Source organism: Bos indicus x Bos taurus, chromosome 15 (assembly GCF_003369695.1).
Source record: "Bos indicus x Bos taurus breed Angus x Brahman F1 hybrid chromosome 15, Bos_hybrid_MaternalHap_v2.0, whole genome shotgun sequence".
Lineage (NCBI taxonomy): Eukaryota > Metazoa > Chordata > Mammalia > Artiodactyla > Bovidae > Bos > Bos indicus x Bos taurus.
This window is the reverse complement of record NC_040090.1, coordinates 21,400,262-21,426,839: the sequence shown is the minus strand read 5'-3', so window position 1 is coordinate 21,426,839 and position 26,578 is coordinate 21,400,262. Positions and strand designations below refer to the sequence as shown.

Here is a 26,578-nt window from a genome sequence, read left to right as displayed (position 1 = left end):
AAATCTCCAACCTGCAGCCCCGACTCTAGAGAGCAGCCCTTCCAGGAGATGTGGCTCCCCCGCTCAGCTCTCCTCTCCTCTCTTCTCCTTGGAGCCTCTGATAAATTGACTCCAGGAGCCTGAGCTTCTTAGCAATAAATAAGCTCCAAATATAGAAGAGGGGGGAAAATATGATGAGCCTCTCTGACATTTGTCTTTAAAATAAAACTAGCTGCACGTCAAGTTTGAGCTTAATTTCTGGAAATAGGCGGAAGTCGCTCCGGATCATGCATGGAAGGCTAATTGAAAAGATCAGTCGGGGCGCTTGTGGCAGCCTTGTCACTTTGTGACAGTGCTCCGCTCCGGGAAATTGCATCGTCACGACAAACGGGACCGTGATAAAACGACCCTTTCCGTCCCTATTTGTAGATCACTCAGACGAGATTGAACTGCACTCGTTTCCCCTTCGAGGGGAGCCGCGTTTTCAGAGTAGCCGAAGGCTTGGGGCAGAGGGGTGGGGGGGGGACGCTGACTGAGGGGGCGTGCTGAAGCCTCAACTCGATGAGAAGTGACAGGCGTTTGGGGTATCTAGGCTCCGCCGGGCCGGGCTCGAGCAGGGACATCGCGGGGAAACCGCTTCTCCAACAGAGCGAGGCCTAGAGCCCGCTCCTGGTTTCTCCTAAATTCCCTTTATTGCCTTCCCTTGCCTCTAAAGAACTTCTGCTGCTCCAGCTTACAGGAGCCTCCCCTTTGGGCAAAGGACGCCTTCCAGGAAAAAGAAAGGCACTCCCAGAGAAAGATCGAGAAAGACCTTCCAAACTTCACGCGCAGCCGAGGCAATTCCCAATCTGGGAATGCCAAGGCGTATGAAGCCGCCTAATCCTAGACCTCCCTCTTTCTCCCCCAAACAGGCAAAAAAAATAATAATAATAACCTGCCCACCACCTCCGCGGCGACCGCCGGCGGGTGCTTGCCCAGGGCCAGGTCGCCTCTGCCAGCATCGAAATGGCAGCGAGGAAGCGCCGCTCTAAGTTCCCCTTCAGAGGTTAAGCCTCAATCATTGTGTCCCTTCCCTAGGGACGGCTGGCGCTCTCGCCCAGTGGCGATGATTATGCGCCTAGAATTCGACCGCGAAGCATCTAATAGGAAAACATATGGTGTCAATTTGGATGCTCTGCGCCTCGCGCACACCCGGGAGCGAGCGGCACAAAGCCCTGCAGGCCGGCCCGCGACCCCGCGCCCCTCGGGGCCCGCCAGCCAGGCCGCAGCGGCAAATGCTCAGCGCCGCGCGCCCGGGGCCGGCCTGCCCAAGAGCCTGCGGCTGGGGCCCTTGTGCTGGAGAGGGGAGGACCCAGCAGCCAGGAAGAGTGGCCAGAAGCCCGAGCCTCGCCAAGGAGGGTTCCAACCGGGCCAAGTCCCCGGGGCCTGGCACGTTCTGTACAACTAATCCGCCTTCCAGCTCGGCGCCCGCTTTGAGCCCTCTCCTGCGCTTCACGCCCACCCAGCCGCTAAAGGGCCAGGGGACAGCTAGCGGCTGCAGGACAGATGCATCAGGGGCTAGGGACCCCTCTCAGTCTGCAGTTCGGCAAGGGAATGTTTCTAGAAGATTTAGGCTTTCAGGCACTCCATACAGCGGAGCCCTTAAACCGCCTCAGGGCTCTGTCCCTCTACCGGGGCCTAGTTTCACTGGGCCTCCAGGCTCTCAGGCCCGGTCTCAGATTCGTCCTGCCACAAAGCAGCACCCACGTACTGAGCAGGAAGGTGGGCTGGGTGCCCAAGGGGTCTAGGCAAAGGGAGGATGGGAGATGCAAGAGCCAGCGAACCAAAGGCACATCGGGCCCGGAATGACTAGGACCCACACAGTAGCCACCAGGGCAGGGCTGCTCCAACTCCTGGGCTCGATCCCCACTCCTCCCAGACCTAGTAAACCTGCTCTCGCCGGTCTGCGCCCTGTAACAGTCCACGGTTCCAGTACCAACTCCACCCCACCGCAGGCCTGGGTGCCCCACTCCCTTGGCCTTCCAGGCCCCTCGCCAGGGTGGCGATGGGAGGAGCTGCTCTTAGGGTGACTGGGGTAGAGGAGCCCCCACCCGCCCCAGACGGTGGAGACTTTCAGTCTTGACTAAGCCCAAGGGGCCTCCTTCTCGCGCTACGACGGCGAGAGGCCTCCGCCCCGCCCCGCTCAGTCCAGCCCCCCTCTCTGGGGTCAGAGCCCGGGCAGGGGCGGGGAGGGGGTGTGAGTTACAGGATTTGGGGGGATGGGGTTTCTCTACCGCAGCTTCGCAAACTCTTGCGGGCTGTTCCCAAGGGCCCAGCCCCTGTTCTTCCAGGAGGGAGAACAGAGCAAACGCCCTCCCCTCTTGGAGCAGCTGCCTCAGGTCCCCGGGCCTCTTCCCTCGCGCCCCGGGCCTGGCCAGCGCGGACACCGAGAGCCTCCAAGCCCTCCCCCGACCCGCGCGCTAGTCCGCGCCTCCCCCGCCCGAAGTCCAAAAAGACCAGAGGCACTTACTGTTCTGCATGCTGGCGCTGGCTGGGGGCCTCGGTATCCCACGGGGCTCGAATATGGGGCTCTGTTAGCAAGAATATAGGCATTAATTCTGGGCCGGCACCAGGTAGGCCTACCTCCCTACAGAGGGTGTCCTGGAAGCAGGACAGGAGAAAGCCTCTTCTTTAAAGAAATAATCCACTCCATCAGTTTGGGGCTATCGGATCAATCAGTTTGGGCAGATCAACTCTGCCCTCCAGTATGTGCAAAATCTACCTTTTGCATTACAAATACTCCAGTATTCCCAGTCTGTTTCCCCCATATCTCTTAGTAGTTAACCCTTTAGTCAGAAGAATCCATGACTTGATTTTTAATTTTTTCTTCCAACTGAACAACAATGAAGAAGCATTCTGACTCTTTCAGGTTGAGGAACCCAAAGCAGCCAGCATGGAACTTGCCTGAAATCTGGGAAGTCTGTCCACTCTCACAATAAAAGGTCTCACACATCTGCGCGCTCCTAGTTAAAGTCTTCCCCCTAAGACAAAACAGGGGAGAAAGGTATGTCAAACTATGACTCAAAAGCATAGATCATGGACTCTCTGATCCACACTCTCAGAAAGAAAAGAAAAGAAACCCATCTTGGGCTCAAACTGCCATTAAACTCTAAATCCCAGAGCTACACCCACATTTCCAGCAGCCTGTCCTGCAAAGGTCTCCAGGTTTTGATAGTGGCTGCTCTGACCCGGCTTTGGGCAATTTGCAGAGCCTGACAATTTAGGGCCCCATTTTGCAAAAATACCAAGAACTAGGGAAAGAAAAGGAGAGAACAAGAGAAACAGTGGGGTTAGGAGAAGAAGCCAAGAGCTGGGAGAAGGGGGGCTTATACCTGAAGTTTAGAGGTGAAGCACAGAGGACCCTGGAACTTCAGAGTGCTTGAGGGTGCAGGCTGGGGCTGCTTGGGAGGATGTCAGAACCATTACTCCTTTCAAGAATTTCACTACCCCAGTTGCCCCAAGCCCCTCGCCCCAACCCAAGTCTTTGGTTACCTCTTTATCCTTCACTCTTCCCCTCAAAGCTTCCCAGTCGGCTTGATCGCCATTCACTTCCATTCTTTCTGGGACTTTGAAAGTGGCAAGCCCAACTTTTTCTCCCCAAAACCTCACTTATTGTGATTAACTTCTCTTTTGGTGTTTAGATCTTCCCCCCTTTTACTGTACTGTGACACACGCTGTCTACCTCGCCTCACTGCTTTAAAAAGTACAAACAGGAGGGGGTGAGCGTGGCCGACAAAGCCTACAGAGAGCGAACAATGGCTTCTATTCTCCAGCTCTCCCCAAACCCTAAGAGCAAAACCGAATCTCCCTAACTAGCAACACAGCTTCCAACCAAAGGTACCAACAACTCACCAACTCTTAAAGGGAACAGAGGGACGCTTCTCGCTTTGTAAGTCCTGACCCAGGGCTAGTCCCCCAAGGTTAACACCTCCTCCACCACTACCCCTCCCTGTCTTCTCTTAAGAAGTAGGTTCTGGGTGGGGGAGAAAATAGAAAAGTAATTTCTTGTTATAAATATCTGGACGTAATTGTGTTACTGGTGTGAGTTGTTAGGGGCTGTAAAAAGATACAACGGCACCGTGGGGAGCTCAATTGGGAAGAGAGAGTTACAATAAAGAACCCATTCAAAAGGTTTGCCAAAAAAAAAAAAAATGTAAAATAATTAAATAGTCACAGCATCACTTTCCCTGCTTAAAAAATTAAAATATTCATTCTTTTTTCTGTTTTGCTTATTATGATTATTAATTTTGCCTGTCTGCAAGTAAAGAATTCTAAGAAGCATAATTTTTTTTTCTTCAAGGCTATTCATGGTCTAATTTATTAACTAGCTGGGAGGCAGCTTAAATCCATAAAAATAAACTTAGAGGACTTTCCCCCAGCTTCCCAAGGCAGTTTCCCAAAGCCTCTCTCCTGTCTCTCCATCCCCGAGACCAAGTCAAGTCCAGGAGACGCAGAAAAACCCAACTTTCTGCAGAATGCCCAACTCCCCACACACACCAAGTCGGATTCTGAAACTGCAAATAGTAGCTGGTGGGGAGAAGGGGGACTGAAATTCCCCTAGAAGGGTAAAACTTCCTACTGTAACCTATACCTATACTTAACCACAACCGAATGCCCCCAGTCCAGGTTGGTACATTCTTGGAGCCATTTTTAAAAAATCACTAGCTGATTCCAGAGAGGCCTAACCGATTAATTTTCCAAGCAGCTGGGAAGGTGGAAGCATTTCAAATCCTGGTTTTGCTCCTTTCCCACCCTCCTCTCAACTAAGAAGCTATCTCATTACTTAAGTAATCGTTAACACAGTGCAAAAGCAACCCGGGAAGCCAGGCATCACACCCGGAAGCACTCTCGCGGAGACTAGACTCCCCCCACCTTAGCCACAGCTTCAGCCCCCCAGCTCAACCTCGGGGCTTCCTATAGCCCTAGCCCAGTCAGAGACCCATTTGGGAAAGGAAGGGAGTCTCCAAACACCTCGGAGTCGCCTTGCCGTGGTCCACTAGGCCACTGGGCCACTGCCTCCCTATCCCAGATCCAAGCCTCAGTTTTGCTGCTGTTGTTTTAATTACTTCATTCTCAAAACCATCTCCAAACTTCTTAGCTAGGGTGAAGGGGAGAGCTCACTTTTGGCCCTCCCCGCCCCCAGCCAAAGAGTAATTACCAATTAAGATGACAAAGTTTTACTCTCTAGGGCCAAATAAGACAACAACTAATCAAATTACCTTCAGACGTTTGCAAAGGTCACCAGCTATAAAAAATGTAATGTCAATGGCCACAAACTATTATTTCTCCTCCGTAAACTCGCCAGGCTTTCAAGGTCTTTGCTTTTCATTTTCTGCTCCCACCCCCTCCTCAAATCTTCCCAAGTTCTAGTTAAACGTCCAGTATGGCTTAGGGAGCTTTGGATAAAATGAGAAAAAAAGAGAGAGAGAGAGAGAAACCACCGTTCACTTTGTTTTTAAACTTTCTAGAAATCACTCATGACTGGAGGGCCGCGTTTTAGCACTCGAAAAAGAAAGCATTTCCACTTGAAATTCAACTCCATTTCCCCCAAATTACACTTGCTAAAATTCAGGGCTATTATGGTGCAGGGAGACTGAGAAAATCTGCACAAGGAAAGAGGCAACAACTTTATGAACTTTGAAAAGACACTTTTTCTCCTGGGGCCTTAGAATCGAAAAGCTCTCGAATTACTCAGACTAATTAGCAGGGAGAGGATGTGATCAGACCAACGGAAAGCCACTGCTTTCATATTGATTTTTCTAAAGGCCTCACAAAGAAAAAAATCAGGAGCTTTGGATTAAAATAAACAAACAACCTTTCCACCTCGAAACTTGTTGAAATGGCAACATCAGGGCAGCTTTGTCAGAGGAAGACAAGGAAAAATACCCACCGAACGCTGGGACAGGGAGGACCCCAGCTTTCGCAGGGTGAGGGCGAAGGTTGGGGAAAACCCGGGGCGCAGAGAGTTTTCAAGTTCCGAGCTCTGCGCCCAAGTTGGGGGCCAGAGCCTGGGGGCTTGCTGGAAGCTGACAATCCTCCCGTTCGTCTCCGAGCTCCCTCGGAGCGCGCGTTCCACCGCCCGGGCCTGGCAGCTTCCTTCCCGGCTCCCGCTCCCTCGCTCTTTCTTTCGGCCTCCGGCGTGGGGCTGCAGTGCCGACTGACTGCTCGAGCTGGCGGCGGGCGCGGCTGTCCTGAGCGCTCGGGTGCCAGCGGATTCCTCGGAGCCCGGGAGAGCGCCGCACAAAGCCGGAGGGCGGGCGGGCGGCGGCGAGGCGAGCCGGCTCCCTCGGCGCTCCCTCGGCGCGCGGCTCTCTGCGCGCTCGCTGGGCCCGAGACTGGACAAAGCGGCCGGCGGCGGCCGATCGCTGCAGCCGTTCCTGGGTCTGTGGCACCGCAGAGCCTCTTCGTCCTCTCCGGCCGGCCGGGAGCATTTGGCAACGCTGTGGCCGGGAGCCGCGGAGGCTGCGGCGCCCAGAGCCTTGGTCCTTCCTGCGAGATCAACCCGCGCTGGCGCTGGCGCTGGCGCTGGGGTTGAGCGGGCCGGCCGCCCCGAGCCCTGCGCTGCTCCCGCTCGCTGGCGGTCGCCCTCTGACGCCGGCTTTCGCTGGAAGTAGAAAGTTTGGGCTCCTGCGTGGAAACTTCTCCGGTCCAACTCTCCCGGCGTAGCAGTGGGGGAGGGGACGGGCGAGAGGGAGGAAGGAAGGGGGGAGGAAGGGGGAGACCTGCCTGAATATTGCAATAAAAATGAAGCAAGAAGAAAGAAGCGGACTCACCTTTCTGAGGCATCCTCTCTAGTCAAAGCTCCTGTCAAGAGTTTTGTTTGATTTTTTTTTTCTGTTGTCGTTGCTTAAAGACCACAACGGTTTGAAATGACGGTGTTTTAAAGGAGTTGCTGGCGAGAGTTTTCTCCACGGACGCTGCTGGTTTGGTGTGTGAGAGCAAATCTCAGATCCCTGGGAAGGAGACAGAGATTGACAATAAAATGGGCTGTCAGCGGCTGGAGAGTGAGAGATAAAGAGTGTGGGTGAGGGAAGTGGCTGCAGCCAGCACACCTATGCTGATTGGTGATGGCTCAAGTGTGTTAATGTGTGTGTGCCGGGCGCCCGGCCTCGCCTCCACCGCTCCTCACTGGCCCATTAGCGAAGCCTGACCTCTGTCATCATCCTCCAGCAAAACACTTCCTCCTGCGCCTGAACCAGAGCGGGAAATGAGGCCGAGCCACGGTTCGCTTTTCAAACCCACTAATCACTCCGCAACATGCAAATGCACGGATCGCTCCCACACAAAATATTGCTTTATGCAAAGCAGCGCCGGGGCCTCGCGCCAGCCGATTGGATGCTCCCTCTCCCCGCCTGGTGCAATTGGTCCGTTTGTTTGAATATGAATACACTTGTTTTCGGCCCCGCCGGTGTGTCCCCGCTGCTCTCCCCGGCGCTGGGCCCCCCGCGCCTGGGCTCTGGGGCTGGCGCTCGCGACATCTCTAAGGCTCAGAGCACTCCGGGAATCAGCGCGGCCAGCTCTGTGGCCGCGAACTTGAGAGGTGGAGTGAAGGCCGCTGAGCTAGGGGTCGCGCCTCCCACACACTTCAGCTGGGCGCGGGACTCACAGCTCATGGATGGAGCAAGTTTCTGTAGCTGCGCGCTTCTCTTTCTTGCCAACTCCCGTGCAGCGTGGCCTGCTGCCCCGTCTCCGCCCGCCCCCCCCTCACGTCCCTACCCCATCTCCGTCTGGACCCTGGGACGCGAACACCGCAGTGGCCGCGCCCTAGCCCACCTGGCCGCGGAGAAGACGACGAGAAAAGGGCGTTAGCGTCACTGGGTCCCGGCAGCCACACTCGCGCTGAGGCTAAGGCGAAGCTTAGGCCGAGAGGAGGCCGCCCGGCCGGGCACTTGGCGAGGCCAGGCGGCCTTCCCAGTGCAGGCCTTTGGGGCCTGCCCATTCCCCGACCCTCGCTCCCCCGGCCCTTTCTTCTGTTCGTTCTCCTTTCGGAAGGCGCGGTGCGCAGTGGAGCGGAGGCACAGCCGGGGCTGGAGAGGCCCGAGCAAACACGCCACTTACTTTGTGTACAGAGGGTTCTTGTGAAAAGCCTGAAGAGTCCTCACCAAACACTCACCAACTTCTCCCACGTGCCATTTGTTGACTAAGTGCGGCTGTTTTTCCAGGCGCCCGAGAGGAGGGGACGCAAGGGGGAGATAAGAAGGGGGGTGGAGGCCTGGAGTGGAGGGAAACGACCAATGCTGGGAGAGTGTGTGTGTGTGTGTGTGTGTGTGTGTGTGTGTGTGTGTGTGTGTGTTGCGCGCGCGCGTTCTCGCTCGCTCGCGATGTCGGCGTGTCAGCGTGTATCCGTGTGTGCCACCAGTTATCTTCTGTGGTGTGTGAGTCTTTCGCACGACGGTTCCCTCTCCTGGGTCTGCTCAGTCCACGGAGGCAATTCCCCTTCAGCTGTTGCCAGAAAACCGGGGAGGAAAGTAAGTAAATGGCTTTTCTCTTCTGACCACACACCACAAGTCCATTTGTTGAATGCCGGACGATTAGGACACACCTCAGTACACTCCAAAGGCTCCCCTCGGTGCCCGCAGTTAAGGTGACAGGGGAGGGAGCGGCTGCCCCTTCCGGCAAAATTCCGGGCTCTCTTGGAACTTGCAGGTCGCGAGGCAAGGAAAGGGGAAGGTTTGGGATGGGGCACACACCCCAGGATCCGACAAAAGAGGATGGGTTTGGAAGAGCTGAGGTAGGGAGGCTGAGAGGAAGCCGTCGCCAGGTAGACTTGATTCCTCTCCACTCGTGCAAAGTGCAAAAAGTCAGAGCTCATCAATAAAGTCTCTGCCACCTGAACTCACCGCTGACACGCGGCGCGACGGCTGCCCCGGGAGCTGGGACCCCGAGGAGGCTGCAGGCTGCCTTGGGCCGGCTCCGGGCCTAACGTGGGTCTCACGTTCTCCTCCCCTACCTGCGCCCACTAACGCCGCAGCGGAGAGGCCGGGCAGAGCTGCGGGGTGAGCTGGGAGGTCTCCCCTATCTGGGCCAGAGTTGGGGTAGCACAGCCCGATCACCATCTCGGCCTGCGGAAGGCCCTTCCAGCGGCCCAGGAGCCATACAGCGCCGGGAGAAAACCCAGACCAAAGAAGCTAAGGAGGTGGCGATGGGCGCCCCGGTCGGCGCCTTCTGTGCGAGACTTCGTAGGACCGCGACTTTCAGAGGATCCCAGGCAGCGAGGCAGCGGGCCCATCCCAGACCAGCGAAAGCCTGCATTCTTTCTCTCTCTCCCTTTACTTCGTAACAATCAGTAAAGAAGCTCCAACTCAAGTCCACTGAGCATAAGCGGCGGGGGGAGGAATCCCAGAGACTGTCCGAATTGGAGGCGAATATCATTTTTACAACCTCTCAATTAGCGACCGAGTGGATTAGCACCTTCTTAAGCTTTGCCTTAGAGAGAAGCAGCCGTAATCTTGTTGCTATTTCCCCCCTGGGCACTAGCTCTTTGAATCAGCTCCTTCTCCCACCCTCCCACCCCCACCTCACCTCGGAGAAAAGTTTTAAACAACAACAAAAAATCATAAGAGGCGAGGAGCGGGAGTGAATGCCACTGACGTCATTGGGTGAAGGTGGGGGCTCAGAGAAGGACTCTTGGAAACCACTCTGCACAAACAAGAAACAAAAAAAGGACTTGGCAGCTTCCAATGTGTCAATATTTGGGGGAGGGGGGAGCTCAGCCCGCCGAGAGGCAGAGTTTTCAAAGTTGGAGGAGAGCAGGGAGGAGAGCTTGAGTTCCTGTCCTCTCTGGGCTAGCCTCAAGGAGGGCGGGGGTGCCGTTCTGCCTCGGGCCGCCTGGCGCCCTCTGCCAAGTACCTGTTCCGGGGGCAGGGGGGGGGGTGCGACAGGGCAGGTTGGGGGACTGGGACGGAGCTGCAGCGCGCCAGGGCCAGAGGTGTGCGCAAAATTGAGACAATTCCTAGGTCGCCATTTTAATTGCGGCTTCCAACAAGACCGAGGCCCACTTGCTGCCCTCCGAGTCGGGGTTGGAGGGAGGGAGTCGCGTCTTCCATTTCTTTCACGCCTTTTCCCGCCTCTCCCTAGGTACCCCCCCCCCCGCCCCCGCCCTCACCCTTTGGCGTCGGAGGAGGACTTTTCTCTGGCCTGTTCCCGCAGGGGCTGCCCGGGTCATCCCACCCGGTAGGGGGAGGCTGTCTTTGCCGAAGGAGTCGCGCTGGGGGATCGCCGCTCGCCTGAGTGCCCGGAGTCTCTGGTCAGTATTGGTGCGTAAGTGTGAGGTCGGGCAGCATCTCACCCCTAGCGGTCCCTGGCATTCGCCCCCTGCCCGATCTTCAGGTTTCCCGCCCGGAGGGCGGCCTCTGGCGAGGCAAAGCCATGCCCGGCTCGTGAAGAATGTTCGCTTGCTTCGCGGCTTCGGAACCAAGAGTCTCCCACCCGGTGCTGTGACACCTCTGAACTGCAGCGTTCCACCGCCTAGCAGAGGAGCGGGGCTGGCGTGCTGGTCAGGGCGGAGGAGAGCTTTTCTTTGGAGGAGGAAAGTCTCCGCCAACACCTGCGTCACTTTGCAGAGCCTGAAACGGCTCTCCCTCTCTCTGCAGGCTCTGGGAAAGTGGGTTCCCAGCCTCGTGGAGCTGACGAAACGGGTCCAACGAGCACCAAACGCAAAGGCGACCATCCTGCCGCCCAGCCAGGGGCGCCTTCTCCCCTCGGGCCTCTCTCTTTTCTCCAGCAACCTGCGGGTTTCCAGCTCACTCGGCAGCCTCGCCGAGCCCAGAGCGCCGGGAAGCGGAGGAGAGCAGAAGCCGGACGGGTGGCGCCTCCGGGCTGTGGCCACGCTAGGCTGGGGAAAGCCGCGGTGCCCTCGCCCTTCCTCGCCTCCTGCCAAATGGCAAGTGTGTCTCAGCACCCTCTGGGTTCGATTCTCTTCCATTCACATTAGGCGGCAAGCGTCTCTTTCTCACACCTCCCCCTCCAATACTCAGAAAAAAAAAGAAAAAAAAAAATCCTAACTGTGAGATCCCTGCTGCCCCGCAGGTTGGACTCTCAAGCCTTTGCTTTCTGGACCCTACATGCTGTTGTCTAGATAGGGACCAGGTTTAAAACTCCTGATGTGCAGGACACATGCACATACTTGCAAGTAACAGCACTCTCCGGTTTTTACAAATACGGTTTCTAGGAAAGTTTGCTGTTCATTTCATTACCCAGGCTCTCCATCGCTCCTTTCCCTGTAACCTCCGCCCTTCAGAGGCCAGAGTTCTGCTTCAAATGAAAAGCAAGCCAAGGCCACCTCAGTCCCTTCTCCCTGGAGATTCCCTCTCTAAACAGCTGCCTGTATTTAAAGGCGAGGGACCGAGTCCTGCAATTTGTCCTGGATTGGCGCAGGGAACACGCGGGCTGGAAACTGAGGGCTTTGCTGTGGGGTTTGCGGCAGGGGAAGGAGGAGGGAGCAAATGTCATGGCTGGCTCGCTCGAGCAGCCAGGGAACCGGAGCTGAGCGTATCCTGACGGGCTTTTAAAATGACATTGATTGGGACAAGCTGTTCCCCACCCTGGTAAGAGTTAATCTGCCTGTTAATCAAGGCACTAAGGGGCTCAATGCGAGTTTTATTAGCGATTGGAGAACAGAGGCGGCAGCGAGGGATCAAAAGCGGAGATCCCAGATACTGGTCAGCCCCGTCACCAAAAAAAAAAAAGTATTATCAATTAGGAAACAATTCGACGCTTTTCATCACTTCCTAACTCAGTTTCACAGATAGTGACTTACAAACCTGACTAGCAGGGAAAACCAAAGCCGAGGAGCGACCCGGGGCGAGAGGCGCGGGGGAGGAGCTGCGGGTTGGCTCCACCGAGTTCGGCCCTCGAGAGTTTTAAGAAAACTCAGCCCGGGGCCCTGAAGCCTCAGATTCATTCCTCCCGAGAGCAGAGAGAATGATGAATAAAACAATAAATATCGCCACCGATATCGACACCCATTCCTCAGGGCAACTCCCCACTGCTCCGGCCGGGCTCCAGCGCACGGTGGCGTCTGGCCCCCAGCGCGCCGCAGCGGGGCGGGCCGGAAAGTTTGCGCAGCGAGAAGGACTCTCCTTCCGTCTCTCCAGCGCTGCCCCCTTCTGCCTCGGAGGGGTGTTTGGTACCCTTCGGCTTTCCTTTAAAATTCTAAAATAAATAAACGTCCAGACCTTGGGGAAATTTGAATAGTAACTGATTCAATAATCCAAATTATATGAGTGGATCTGAGAGAAAAAATAAACAAGCCAACTGCATGTGCCCTCTACTCAAAGACAGGGGACGGAGAAGGCGACAGAGGAGGTCCCCGGCTCGCCCTGGGCGCGGGGCGAGGACTCTGGTCAGAGGTAATTATGTCAGTGCGTTTTCTCGCCGTGACAGCCGAATAAACACAATCTCCAATAAACATCTCTAATGAGGGAGGAGGCCCGAGGATGGCTGGGTTTGATTTATGACTGGAGGAGAAGGTTCACTTCCCACTGCGAAGCGGGTAACCTGCTAGCCGCCCGGCTCTGGAGAACGGAACCCGCGGAGGAGAGGACCCCAGGCCCAGGTAAGGCGCTCGGCTGCGTGGCCACTTCTCTCCTTCCCGGGCTTCCTGGACAAGGTGGGCAGAGGGCGGCCATTGCTCAGAGTTGGGCGGTGGTCCTGAGCACCTGTCACAGGTGCCTGAAATAGAAATGACACCGAAGGTGTCCCCAGAAAGTCTAGAGAGGGGATGCCAGCAGCAGTGGGGAGAACCCAGGCCTCACCTAGAGGCCCCCCAACCTCTCAGGCGGGTGCTCCAGTGCCTGGCGTAAGCCTTTCTGGCATCTCCGGCTGCGTGGGGCTAGACTCCTGAACCAAGAGGTAGTTTGGGGTCGTCTCTAACCTGACTCACTTTGGAGAAACTTCCGGCGGTCGGCTTGGGTTGTCCTGGGACGTGAGAGTAGCTAGCTGGGCGCTGCTCTCCCCGGCACTCAGAGGCCCGACTACCCTGGCGCCCACGATCTTCCCACCCGGGCAGCTAGCGCAGCGCCCGCGGTAACCCGAGCCCGCGTTCTAGCTCAGTGAGAATCGCTAATTATTAGGTCTTCCTAAGTGAAGCTCAAATCGCACGCTGCGTGCTTTATGCGCTGCCCAGCTCTGTGGGCAGCATTCTTTCGTCCTCCTCTCCTTTCCGAGAAACGAACTCCTATCTCTAAGACTTTGTTTCGGCGCAACTATCTACACTTTGCAGCCGCCGGAAACTTTTGCTGCACTTCGCCCGACCCGCGCGGCGGGGCGTTTCTACGCACTCCTGGCTCGGGTGGGGACCTCTGCACGCGTGAATGTCGCGAACTGCTAGTCAAGGGAGTTCCAGGTACAAACTGCATCACCCCCACCCCCAGCATGTCTCACGATCGCAAGAGGCTGCAGCAGACAGTACCAGCAGATCCCTGTCTCCCTTTTCCCACTTCCCTCTCAACCCCTCCCCGCAGCTCAGCACTCAACTGGAAGTCCACTCAAAACACTGGGACGTTTTGCCACTATTGCAGAAAAGCACGCTCGGCAAGAACAAGATACCCCCCCCCCCCACCTCCCATTTTATCCTGCCCTCGGCAATTCCCTTCCACCTTTATCTCCTTTTAAAAGCAAAAATCAAGCCCCTGGGCTACTTGGGGCCGGCCGGCTTGGTTTGGGGACACCGTCGTGGGCAGCAGAGGGACGGCACGGGTCCGAGCGGAGCCGGGGCCGGAGACCCGGCGGTTACCTGGGAACCGAGGGCGGGGAGGCAGGTGAGCTTGGCGGCGCGGGTTCCCACACTTCTCACCGCCGCTCCGCAGGGGGAAGTGGCAGATCTGACAGCCGCGTTCTACGCGAAGACCTGCCCCAGAGTTTAAATGTCAATGATAAGAAAAGAGGGTGCTCAGGCAGGCGCTAACTTTCCTTAATATCCATGCCAGCGAGGTCCTCATTGGCTGCCGGACCCGCGTGACGTCATGGCGACCAGAGTTGGGCTCTGCTCCGTGCAGAGTTGCGCTCGCGCCGGGCGGGAGCCTCCCCTCCCCATCCCGAGTCCGGCCCGCTCAGTGCCCTGCCACGGCCTTACTGGGCCCAGCCCTGGGCTGCCCACGCCCAACCCATCTTGACCCGCCCCGCCCTCCTTTAGGCCGTAGAGTCAACCGCAAGGAAACTAGTCCTCCTGAGTGCGCTCTTCCTCCCCGCCTGGCACGCGAGTCCCTTTCTCTGGGCTGGGCAACTGCATTTCCGGGTGCCCACCGATGATCCCCTCTTCAGATCCTCGGAGGAAATCACTTCATCAGAGGGACCGGAGGTGGCGCTGGGTTTGAGAGGGAGACTTGGCAGGAATCGTTTGCAGGAGGAGTTCGAGGAGAGATGGGTACCCCAACCTGGCCATGGCGCCTACAAGTCACCAGCTGGGTGTAGACGGGGCGGCTCAGGAAGAGCACGGACAATCCGCTCCCTCTTTGGCTAAGCCAAAGTTCTCATGGTCCGCTGGGTTCTCAGAAGGAGACACCCAAAAGGCGCCTGTCAGTCTGATCCGTCCGTGGATCCCCCTCACCACCCTTAGGTTCCAGTCACGTAGGAAATGTAGGTGATTTTATTACTCTTTGACTTAGAGGTTAACTGTTGACTTTGTGGCCTGGAGGAGGAAAATAGGAAAGTCCCCGATTCTGAAGTCAAGATTCCCCTTCCTGGAGCCGAGGACACAACAGAAATTGGAGCAGGATTGGCAGGATACTAACCTGGTGGTCTGTGCTTTTTTTTTTTTTCCCTCCTTTCATGCGCTGTGGACCGGGAGGTGGCTTAGTCGAGCTGGGCCTAGCTGTCTTGTGACGGGGACTTAGACCCGCGTTGTCATTCTGGTGTCTCCCTCCCTCCTCCCTAGCAGGGGAGGGGGCTTCTCAGTGTCCAATCCCTTCCTTTTCTGCTTCCTTCCGGGTCTCGAACTTGGAAGTGACAGAGGTCCGGCCCGGAGGGGCAGGGGGCGCTTGACGAGGTGGCGGCAGGGAAAGCGGTGGGGCGTGGAACCGCCTTTAGGCAGCCCGTGGGAGGCCAAGCCCCTGAAGACCGGGGCGAGTCTGTGTGGAGGCCAGGAGGGGCACGTCTAGGCCAGAGGATGACCCGGGGGCCGGCTCCTGCAAGCCTTGCTCGAGCGGGGGCGGCAGAGGGAGAGCAGAGCACAGATGGCGCCGAGGCGCGCGAGGTCCAGCGGTCCCCGCTCCCGCTCCCGGCACACCTGGATAGGTGTGTGACTTCGCAACCGGCCGGGAGGCGGCTCCAGGCAGCCCGCCTGCCGCCTCCTCTCGATCCGTCCAGCTCCCTGCCGGACTTCATACTTTTTTCTTTTCTTTCTACTCGGTCCGTCGAGGGTAGGTAGGGGAGTGATGATGGAAAAGGGAAATGGGAGCCTGTCGGCAGTGAGGTCTAAGCGTGGTGTTTCACTGATTTACAAACACTCCCCACACTCCTCCCGGTTCCAAACCCCTGGTCTTCCAGTGTCGGGGGCAAGGAGCGTCCTTCCACCACCCCCAACCCCCTCCACCGGCCTCTCTGATCTGGCCCAGGACCCCACTGATCTGATCAGGGGTAGTCAGCCGGGGAGTGGCGCTCCGGGAGGAGTTTGCTCTGGTTTCTCCGTCGCCATCGGCCGCCTCCCGTGACCTAGTTTCTTGGTAAGCTCCCAGCTCACCTCCAGTATCTGGTCGAGGCCCCGGCCCCAGATGTCCTGAGGTCTCCCCCGCCCCCAAGGTCCGCCTTGGAGTTTGGACTGCGGGTAGGCCTCGGGCTTGAGTAGGCCTTCAGACTCCCTAGTTTCTGTCCGCGGCTCGCTTCCCACCTGCCCCCTCTGTGAGCCTCCGCCACGAAGGCTGCTCCGGGCTTGCTTGGAGGCCGGGCCATTAAGTGTGCGCGGATCCCTGCAACCCAGCAGGGTGCTCGAGAGCGACGCTGGAAACGCCACGGCCGCCGCCTTCTTATCTGCCTGTCAATAAAGGGCGCGCTCGGGGCGAGCTGGAGCACCGGGCGGTGGAGGCGAGGCCGGACTAGGCCCTTCCGAGCTGCCGGCCAACGCACAAGCCGCTCTCCATTTGCCCCGGGCACGGAAGCAGGGCGGGAGGAAGCTGGCGCTGAGGTGGCCACCCGGGAGGATGCGAGTTGTACGGCTGCCAGAGCTCGGTACCCCAGCTAGCTGGTGACCCAGGAAGACTCTGGAGATCCTTCCAGAACCCGAAAGCCGGGGCTCCCCTTCAAGCCCGCCTTGTGGGTAGCTTGTCTGGGCGAAAGTCTTCGTGGTGCCCAGTCCGCGAGGCCTATCCTTGCCCCACCTGGGCACAGGCAGATTTCTGTAGGCCGCACGGGCAGAACGGCAACACGGGCGGCCCGGGGCATCATCGACGACTCGCAGTCCCGGGATGGGGGGAGTGCGACCCAAGGCAGGCTGCAGGTGGTGTGCAAAGGGCCCGAAACTGGAAAGGAACCCCTCTCCTTCCAGGCTTCCCCCCAGCTCAGGCTAGCTCAGGCTGAAATTCGCCGACACCCAGGAGAGTCTCCGGCTCTGCTTCTCCACCGCAGCAGCGAGCCGAGCTCGGCAGCCGCTTGCCCAGAGGGTTTCCCTGGTCACCCCCGGCTTGTGACGGCGAGAAAACCCAGAGCCTCCCTTCCACCCCAGGTTGGGAGGAGGATGGGATTGAAGGGCCTGAGACCGCGGGTAAGAGTGGAGTGAGGGAGCGAGAGGAGAGATTATAGGGCGAGGCTTGCTTGGAAGGAGACTAGGGGAGAAGATAGCCGGTTGTTGGCTTGAAGTGTAGCAGAGATCTGTTGTTCTTGTCCAAGGTATGTTTCTCGCTCTCTTTTCCCCCTCCCTCAACTACTTTGTACAAATAAAGGCTTCCAGATTGGCGGAGCCCCTCCTGCCGGATCTGTGCTACATGGTGGGTGGGAATTGGTTATTTGTCTTTTCACTGAGAATGACACTGAGTCTCCCGAACAATTGAAAAGTCGAAATTGATTTTTCCATCTTAGTATTTTAATTTCATTTTACTACGTCTGGACGATAACGCATGCTGTTAACTTCTGTTTTTAATTATTATTCCTGGGCGGGTGCTAGTTCATAAAGGGGCTTAATAAAGCTGTTCGTATACAAATTAATCGAGGGAGAGGGAAAAGTCTGATTAATTGAGGAAAAATACTATATATATATATATAGTGTGTGTGTGTGTGTGTGTCATTTCAAACAGCTGTACAAGCCAGAAATCCATATATTATCTCAGAAATTAAATTTACTGAGTAGTTAGTGTATGTGTTTCTTGCTTCCCTCCCTTCCACTTCCTTCCCTTTAAGCAAGATTCCATTTTAAATAAAAACTGGAGGAATGTTCATGAATCTGAGCATCAAAAAAGGAAGTAGAATAGATAATATTTGCTGTCCCTTTACCCAGATCTAAAAGACTGCATAAAGGCATGATTATGTGCAACACTGGTTTCTCTGCTATTCAATTATTTTTCTGCTCTCATTCAAAGAAATGATTGGTTTCTTCTCTGTTAAGTCAGTTCTACCCCACCATAAACTTTTCTTGCACGTTTGAGAAAAATCTTCCAGTGTTTCCAGCTTGCTTTCCCACTAAGAAAATCTGTATTACAATCAATTGAAGAAAACTCTGACTTTTTTTTTTAATATTTTCATGTGAAGTCAGTCTGTGGTACCATGTTTGATTTCTTTCTCTCTCTAGTCCGGGTGGAGACTGAGACATTAGCTGAATTCCCTGGGGGTGATTGGATGCAATTCGCTGAAAGTAGACAGGCACGTCCTGGATGTTAGAAATTCACTTTTTCTCAACATGACAAGGCCGCCTTCGATCTACAATTGTATTTGAATGGGCAATGAGCGGAAAGATCTCTCATCATTAAGCCTGTTTCTACTTTAGCAAAATAACTAGAGCCTTCATTTGCACACAAATGCTCATAAAACTCAGATTCTCTGCAACTCTTTAATAAAAAAGGATGGCTGCCTAATTTAAACTGGAGGTGAGAAGGCAGAGAGAGAGAGATGGGGATTTCAAAGACATCCCCTCCCTTCCCCTAAAATGTCCATGTGATTGAGTTGACTTTTTTTTTTTTTTTACTTTAAATCTTAAATAAGATGTGAGTTGTAACAAGAGGATTGGCACTTACTCCGTGACCCTTATAATTGGATTAAATATAGACTGAGACATACAAAAACACACCAAGATTGACACCTGCCAACTGGACTTCCTTATGATTGATTGTGATGCTTCGTGCTGGCAACAATAATGAAATAAATTGTACGGATAAAACAGCACATTTGTCATTTCCGTGCCATGAGTGAGGAAGTCAACGAGTCAGGCAAGCTGTTAGCTGACAGGCGCGAGCGGGAGGCAAGCAAAAGAGATAAATAAGGATTCCAGGCATTGACAGGACAAATTATGACTTGTCACAACCTTTTTAAATTCAGAAGTTTTCAATTAACATATATATTGCTGTTACATATAAGATAAGAGGGGGCTGACATAAACATGAACGATACTCAGGGACCCCCACCACCACCAAGGGCTTGGGTGCCCAGGCCTCTCCAACTGTGATCTTAGGTGAGCCCTGGAGGGCACCCTTGGGCTACAGTGCCCAGTCAGTCCATAGCCTGGGCTTAGTAAGGTGGCTGAGACTGTGCTAGGCTGAGGGGTGGCTCCTTCTTTTGCTTGACCTACAAATTGTGGCTCCAATACCTCTTCTTCGCTGAAGCAGAGCACCCAGCCCAAAAAAGAACCCAGACAAGGCCTGCACCCAGGTCTGGCAGGATGAGCCCCACTCTCTGCCTTACTTAGTTGCTGCATAGGAAGTAAGAGGTAGAGGGTGGAGATGTCTTCTCCCATTTTACACTCCAAAGTCTTGCCCTCAGGAAAGAAACAGAGCTCCTGGTTTTGAGGTATCAGCAATGGCCACATCCTGGGGCCAGGCCTAGGCTCCTGAACCCTGGTGTGGCCTCTGGGACCCCTAGACTCCTCCTCTAATTGCCCAGCCAAGTGTCACCTGGACGGAGGGCACAAACCCAGCTCTTCTAGTCCTACCCAGGATGACGGGCTACTTCCCCTATTTATCCCTCGATTTTTGTTCACAATTTCGGGAGTTCCTTGTTGGCCCATGGATGGGGAGGAGCCTGGGCAACCCTGGGGGCCTGAGGCCATTCAAGAAGGGTTAGTGAGGTTTAGAAGAAGTAAAGATCAGGAGTTTTCAGCCAGGGCAGCTAGTTAGGGGCCACTTTGGAATTTCTGATGGAGTCCAGGGTATGGAGACCAGTGTGGGTGAAATTTGACCCGAGTTTGACAAGTGTGTAGGAGAGTGTAAACTTAACCACCTCCATTCCCAAAGGAGGTTTACCTCTTAGTTTTAAGATTAGTACTTCTCCCACCCCGACCCCCCCAGATAGAATCTGGACTTTAAAGGTGTAATACTGGTACTTGTCTGCCCGCATGTCCCGGCCCCATGCCAAACTCCGGCTGGAACTTCCCAAGTTAGCAGCAGGACGTGAGTCTCCCTAGGAGCAGAAGCCTGGGGGAAGATTAGGGTACAGAACACAGGGAGGGCCTGATCCTCGCCTGGCCTCGGAGCTTGAAGCCACTGCAAGTGGGGCACGTCCAGTTCCAGGCAGGCGGGGGAGGCCCAGACTCGGAGGGCACCAGGCTTCTTCCCCAGGCCGTGGTCCGCCTCAGACGCCTGCGCTCAGCTCCAGCCCGAGTCTCGCTGTGTGGTGCCGGGAGCCCGCGCCCTCGTGGGGAAGAGCCCAGCCTTGCTGTCCAGGCCACTACCTGTCATCACACTTTTTTGAAAAAGCGCGTCAACCCCAAACTCCAGCGTACTAATCTCCTGCGCTCGCCACCAAATGAAACAGCGCGAAGCCCTCAATCTTTCCAAAGAAGGAGAAGGAGAGGAAGGGGAGGGAGAGAAAGGGAAGCAAAAAACAAGTTACACGGAATTAGCTGGTAGCTGCCGCATTCCCCAGCGACCGCAGCCATTAACATTATAATCTCAAACGCCATTTTTTATGTAACACTATTGTTAGTAAATCAACTCCTCAGGTCCTCTGAGACGCTGACCCCTGGCAATTCAGTGAAAGTGTAATTATCTCCCCGAATCTTGGACAGATTTAAGAGATTACATTTCAACTAAATCTATATCAATGCTAATTCCCTCTCTCCCAGCCTAGTCTGCAGGTGCTAGGCACTGGAAATGGCGTCAGGCCCCAGCAGAACGCTTCACAAAGAGAAGGCTTGCTGCGTACAGGGCCAAAAGAAATGAAACCCCCACATAAAATTACACCTATTTTTTTTTTTTTTTTTTTTGCTACAAAACCTGGTTGTTATATAGCAAAGTTAAACAAAGCAGCTATGCTAAATTAGCGTTACATAAAGGCGAGTTTAATGCTCGGTTACAGTCAACTGGTGTATCTCTGATGGCTAATTGTCTATCAAAATTAAAGAGAAAAGAACAAATGATTCGTTATAAGAAGGTGTTAAAAGCTTCAACAAAAGCACATTTCACAAATATAATATCGGCAGCTCAGGGATTGCCCGCGGGGTTGTTCAGGCCCCAGCCCTGCGCAGCTATGAAAAGTGGGATGCGGGGTGCTATTTGCCTGGCAAGAGCTCATTTCCTCCCAAATGAGTGTAATAAAAACCCGAGAGGCGATATTAGTGTAAAGATCAGGATTAGTCCTAATCGGTGCGATGGACGTGGGCTTCAAAGGCGACCCCTACTCTCTCTGCCCGTTCCCGGGGCAGAGGGCGCTTTGCCATCCCCGGAGGACACCACATCCAGCTCGCCAACACTTCACGTTCAGGGACAAGAGAGAGCTAGGACGCGCTCGGGGTAGTTTCAACAAAGGAGAGCAGGTTCTGCGAGTCCTGGGTCGTTCTTGCCTTCTCTGGGTTGGAAGCTCTCCGAGGCGCGGGCACGTGCCTTTCTGATGCACAGTTCTGGCCTCCGGGGACGCAGGCTGCTGGAGCCAGCCCACCCTCCTAGGCTGGGGAGAACACACAATATAATACGGTGGCCCCCTTCCCCAAGGCGACACCAGATCTAGAACTCCAGGCATATTTGTTGTTCAAAGTTAATTAAACCTGAAAGCTACCAAAATGCGCGCGCCGGGCGCACGGAGGCCAATTCCGGACTCGCGTCGCGGCCGGCCGGCAGCGCTGGAGAAGCCGCGAGGGCCGCCCGGGCTCGCTCACTCCGCCGGAGTCTCTATAAGAGAATCTGAGGCTGGGGAATAAATGCCGAAACCAAATTAGGCAGCAAGAGCAACAAACCGTCTGGAAAATGGACCCACAGAGCCGCAAGAATCTACTTTTTTTTTTTTTTAATCGTTGACAACTCGTGTCCTAAAGAAAGTGTACTGAAGATAATTGAAATGATTACAATTCATTTCTGCCTGACTTTGAATATGAACAGTCACATAACGACAACCCCTCTGTACAACAACAGTTTAATTTCCATGATCCGACTTCGGGATCCTAGCGCCAGCCGCCGGGGCAACCCGGCTCTAAATGCAGAAATCTTGGCTCCTGCCCCTATCATTCATTTCGGGGACGTGGGGGTGGGATAGGGGTGGAGAATGGGTTTGTTCCCTCGCCCCTCGAAACTTGTTCTGAAAATCTCAGGGACTAGTGGACACGGAGGAATGGACAGTCGAGACAATCGCCGTCAAGGGGCCACCTTTGCCCGAAGGGGCTGCGGGCGATGGCAAGGATTGTTGTCCCCAGGAGTTCTAGGGCCCGCACGGGACAGATTTCCCCAGCTCCCACCCTAGCCCTGCTAGGTCTAGGGAGGACCTAAACTGGGACCCCATCTCCAGGTCTCCCTCTTGGGGGCAGCCGCCTTTCCCCCTTCCTTTCCCCCTCCTTCCAGCCCTCGTGTCGTTCCCTTCCTTCAGTTCCTAAGTTCCCAGGCTCGCGCGCGGGGCGGGCGGGGCAGGCTCCGGGGGCTCCCTCGCGGATTTGGAAGTTGCTTTGGCCTTGAACTTGCCGCAGCTTCCCTAGCACACCCTACAAACCCAGGAAAAAAGCGAAGGAAGGCAGGGTCTCTTTACACGGCGGGGAGGTTGGCGCTCACCTTGGGGCGCGGCCTTGGCGGAGCCTCAGGGCTAACGCTGGGGGGCGGGCGAGGCGGGGGGATAGGGGTGGGCTGGGGCCGAGGCCTACGTAGTGCGCAAGCGTCGCTCGAGCCCGCCGCCCCCTCCCCAGGCGCGGGGTCCCTGGGACAGACCCTACGCCCTTCTCCGCGAAACTACCGCCTCTAAAAAAAGACCATCTGGTAATTGTCTTTCTTTAGATCTTCCCTTAATTATGCTTTTAATTAAAGATGGTTCAAGGCACCGGACCACATGAAGGGCAGTAATTACAAATTACATTACAAACCCGACAGATGTAGCGGGATCTGGTGGGAAAAAGGTACCGGAATAAAAATTTGACTAAACTTTGGGATAAATTAATCTGCGGCTTGGAGAACAGAAGCACAGTTCTGATTATGTAGGCTCCAGCCAGGATTTAAGTTTTGTGTCATGATTGTTTTCATATTTCTTTGACGTCTATTGATTTGGAGGCAGCTGCAAGCCTTTGTCACAGGAGAGAAGAGCAGTCACAATATATTAGCTTGATGGCATAACTCGAACTGGAGAGGCGAGGGGAGCCGGAGTAACGGGGGCGCACGTGACCCCGCCCGGGGCTTCCTGGCCCAACCCTTACATTAACTTGTTCTAACAGGAATAATGGAGTATTACTACTAATGCTTGGTCAGGAGGTGCGTTTCTGCCTAGGACGCGGGCGGCAAGAGTGGAGCGGCCCGGGAGCGGGCAGGCCACGATGTCTCCGCGGCCCCTCCTCTCCGGCCGGCCGCAGCCCGGCGCTTCAGACCCCGCTTCTGAACTCCCAGCTCCGCGCCCACGTCGAGGGGCGCCGCGATGGGACGAGCTCCACGGCTTCCGGGTTAGGCCCGCAGGCGCCAGGCCAGATCCCCACCTCGGCCTCTCTTGGGGGCCTACTGCAGGCGGGGTCGGGGCAGGAGAACCCTGGGCCGGGAAGACGACAGCTAGGCGGGTGCCCTGCCTGACCTGGCTTGCGCGGCCGCCCGGCGCTGCGCCGGTTCGTCAACTCCAGAAGCGTGACGCAGATTGTGAAAACAGAAGGGAGGGAGTTGGGTCATTTCCTTCGCTAACCATCGACCCCTCTCTCGCCTGCTCCATCCTCCACTCGCACCCCATCCCTGCAGCCGGCCAGCCTCGAACTCGCTTCCAAGTCAGGTTCTGACTCACTTTGAGTCAGTGGCTGCACTTTATGGGAAAAATCTACATGCCCATCACTCACCCATCTATTTACAGCGCCGGTGCAGTGCCCAGGGTGGGGAACCCACATGGACAATTAAACACGCCCACTTACGGCTTTCGAATCACCCAGTGGCTTTCACAAATTGATATAACCCTGATTTTGACGCAAAATTTTACCAGTGCACCTTGCCAGAGACGAATGTTCACTGAAAAGGTGTGTTATCCACGCCTGATTTAAACGGAGAGAACAGGACTGTCGTTGGAGAAGACCCAGCGGCCTGACACTTTTTCTCGCTGCGGGGGAAGGAAAGTTTTTCTTTTGATTCGTCCTCTCACTTTGCTTCTCTTTTCTTTGGCGTTACAGTTTCCGAGAGGAATGTAAATATTTTGACTAGACCTCTGCAGGGGCCTTTTAAACACCAGGCACAATCATCTGTGGAATACTGTAGTTCATAGTTTCAAAACTTGGGTGTAAGAGCCTCGCTTGCCCCGGAAACCCATAGAAATAGCGGCGATTTCTTGACTTCCTATTTGTATAATGAAGTATTCCTCAGTATTTGTCCAAATTTTAAGGACGTTTCCTATCGCTGCCACTTTCCAGTTATTTGCAGGGAAGAAAAATCCCTGCAGGGTTGTAGCTAGATCAAATGTCACCTTGCTTCACTCTTAGCTCTCCTGCCTTTCTTGCTGTGGGTCATGTGCAGGAAGTGTGCAAAAACAGAAGTAATTTTTGAAAACATTAAAGCCCTGTTTAACTCTTCCGTAGGAATTTCTTTCTTTTCCTAGTTTAGTATTTGATACAAAACAGATAAGTTGAAAGAGAATGCAAAGTTCAGAGAAATTCAAATAAGGAGGAAAATTGTGCTAGGAAATCCCCCTAGCTTCTGTATTTAATGCAAATAATGTAATGAATGGCTTTTCATTCAAAATGAAACAAAAATTGCCAAGAGGCATAACACACCGTGTGTTTTTCACATGATGTGTTTTCCAAAAAATATATTCCGAACGTTCTCCAGTGTCAATGTACCTATGATTTTATAGTCTGAAAATATTTTAAAATACAGATATGTATGAAAACAGACTTCAACTCTGTTTTTGTTAAAGTTGTTATCTTATTCTTGATTTTTAAATACCTGCACTGTTAATGTCAGTCGTGGCCATTGTAGGGCCTGGATGCTCTAGGAAGACAACCAGTGTGTATATTTCTCTTTCTTACTCTCTAACAGTTTGATGAATATTTTATACAAAACGTTTGGGGCAACCTTAACTCCTTTTAAAAAATCAAATACTCTATATTTGTAACAAATAAAACTGAAAATTTTTGTTTTGTTTATAGTTACTTTAATGAAGTAAGACATAATGCTGAGAATTTAATGTCTTACACAATGCTGAGAAAAATACTTGAATGCAGAGAAAAGATAATGCTGTTGGAACTGCCTACAATATTGCTTGTGGTCCTCCTTTTTTGTGTGTGTTTAAGGAATCTGAGTTTTTCAGTGGACAGTATTCCGCTATTTCATTCTATATTGCCATAAGAATGCCTGTACTGCTTGCCTTGCTGTGTTCTCACAGCTTATGTGTGCACTATGAATTTCAATAAATATAGATTACTGCTTAAAAGAGTAAAGAATGGTTACTTTATGTCTCATTGTTCTTTCTTTACAATCTGCTCCAAAGTCTTTTTTTTTTTTTTTAACAAATACCATTGCAGCTATTTCTCCTCAATTTCATGATGAAAGTAAATGGCAAGTGCCATTCAATTTAGTGGAACTCAAACAAAGGGAATATAAAGATTTTGTTCCATGCCTCCCTGAAATCTATTTTTGGACTTGAAAACAGAATTGGGCTGGAGGCAACAGCAGTACACATCTCTGACTCCATATGAGGTTACTTGAAGCAGGTGGCTTTGGGGTTCGTTTTGGAAACAGAAGACATACATGGAAGTATGTGTTCCTTAGGAACTCACAAGCTAAGGTGGACTACAGGACGAATAAAAAAAAAAAATACCCTATGCTCTCCCCTGCCTCTGAGTTGCAGGCAAAGAAGAGTTTCTTCTCATCTTGCCTACATTACTTTGTGTGTGTGTGTTTGGCTGCTGAACCGGAGAGCAGCCTGCAACATTTTGCCTTTGGGGACTTCCTGTGGCTTTGCCACATTCCCTGGAGAAGCTCAGAATCCTGGAATCGATGGAGGGATTAAAGAGCCACAGGCATCATCTCCCCTCTAATCCATCTGGGGCTGATGTAGTATTGATAACAACCTTTCTGTTGCTTGACAGTTTCAGACCATTCAAATGAGAACAAATAATAGGAATTTGGTAGTGGAGGTGGGGATAAAGTAGAAGCGACTGATATAGTCTTTGGGATTGAAAGGATTGGTTTCTATTCCAAAACCGTGGACCCAAGTACGAAATTAGACACTTCCCACTCATTTCTTTCACAGCAATGTCTCCTCTTTTGAATATTGCAATGCATTTGGATTGGGGCATTGACACATTCATTTACCAAGAAATCTTCCACTGTTGCCAGGACAAGACAGTACTCAGCTGCTTGAATTTTGTAGCTTCAGTTTTCTTGTCTCTCCCTGCTTTAAGCTACTATATTAGGTAATAAAGAAGCCCATTTCCATTAGACAATAAGAATCAGGGACAAGATAGATATAATACTAATTAAACAAGGACTCACATCCCATTTTAAAAACTCCCTGATAAGCAAAGCCACAATCACAGCAGTAGGTCAAGCAAAAATCTGAAGATAAAATCAATCTCAGTTTTCTGTCTTGGTGACAGGCAGAGACCCACCAGAGTCATATCCAATAGACTCTTTATCTCACTGTTGTCAGTGAATTCAGTTATGTTGTAGATCCTATCATGCCCCCAACTCCATGATGATGTTTATAGCATCCTCGCTTTGAAACAGACTTGCATAGAGCGACAACATGCTAATAATTACAGCTGTCGGACAACTGAGTGGTCTGCTTTATGAAGAGAGGTGTGTGGAGACACTGGGAATGTTCAAATGGAATCTGGGTTGCAGCGAAGGTTAAATCTTCATGAATAATGGTTGGGAAAATTGACCTGTTTCCCAAACTCCTGTTCAGGACTAGCTATGTCAGGATCCTTCAATGAACATTTCATTATCTACTGGTTAATACAGTAAGTAGTTTTAATATGATTACTTTTTAAATATGATTATGTATTCATGTCATTCTAAATCTAAAGTTTCAAAAAAATGTTGTGAAA

The 26,578-nt window shown here is 53.4% G+C and overlaps 1 protein-coding gene across 8 annotated transcripts in view; it reads right to left on the bottom strand.

The window, feature by feature from the left end:
- The window catches only part of PAX6 (paired box 6), a 28,397-nt gene extending 14,414 nt beyond the window's left edge, over nucleotides 1-13,983 (bottom strand). For 2 of the 8 annotated variants that reach the window (XM_027562746.1, XM_027562752.1), the window contains exons 1-4: nucleotides 7,071-7,284; nucleotides 6,792-6,971; nucleotides 2,923-2,999; nucleotides 2,489-2,549 (exon numbers count right to left, since the gene is read on the bottom strand). In XM_027562746.1, coding sequence (XP_027418547.1) covers nucleotides 2,489-2,498 — 10 coding nt within the window. In that variant the 5' untranslated portion in view covers nucleotides 2,499-2,549; nucleotides 2,923-2,999; nucleotides 6,792-6,971; nucleotides 7,071-7,284. Of the gene's footprint in view, nucleotides 1-2,488; nucleotides 2,550-2,922; nucleotides 3,000-6,791; nucleotides 6,972-7,070; nucleotides 7,285-13,753 lie in introns of those variants that run through there. The other 6 variants (XM_027562749.1, XM_027562753.1, XM_027562747.1 and 3 more) reach the window with 5 other exon arrangements.
- Nucleotides 13,984-26,578: the final 12,595 nt, after the last annotated feature.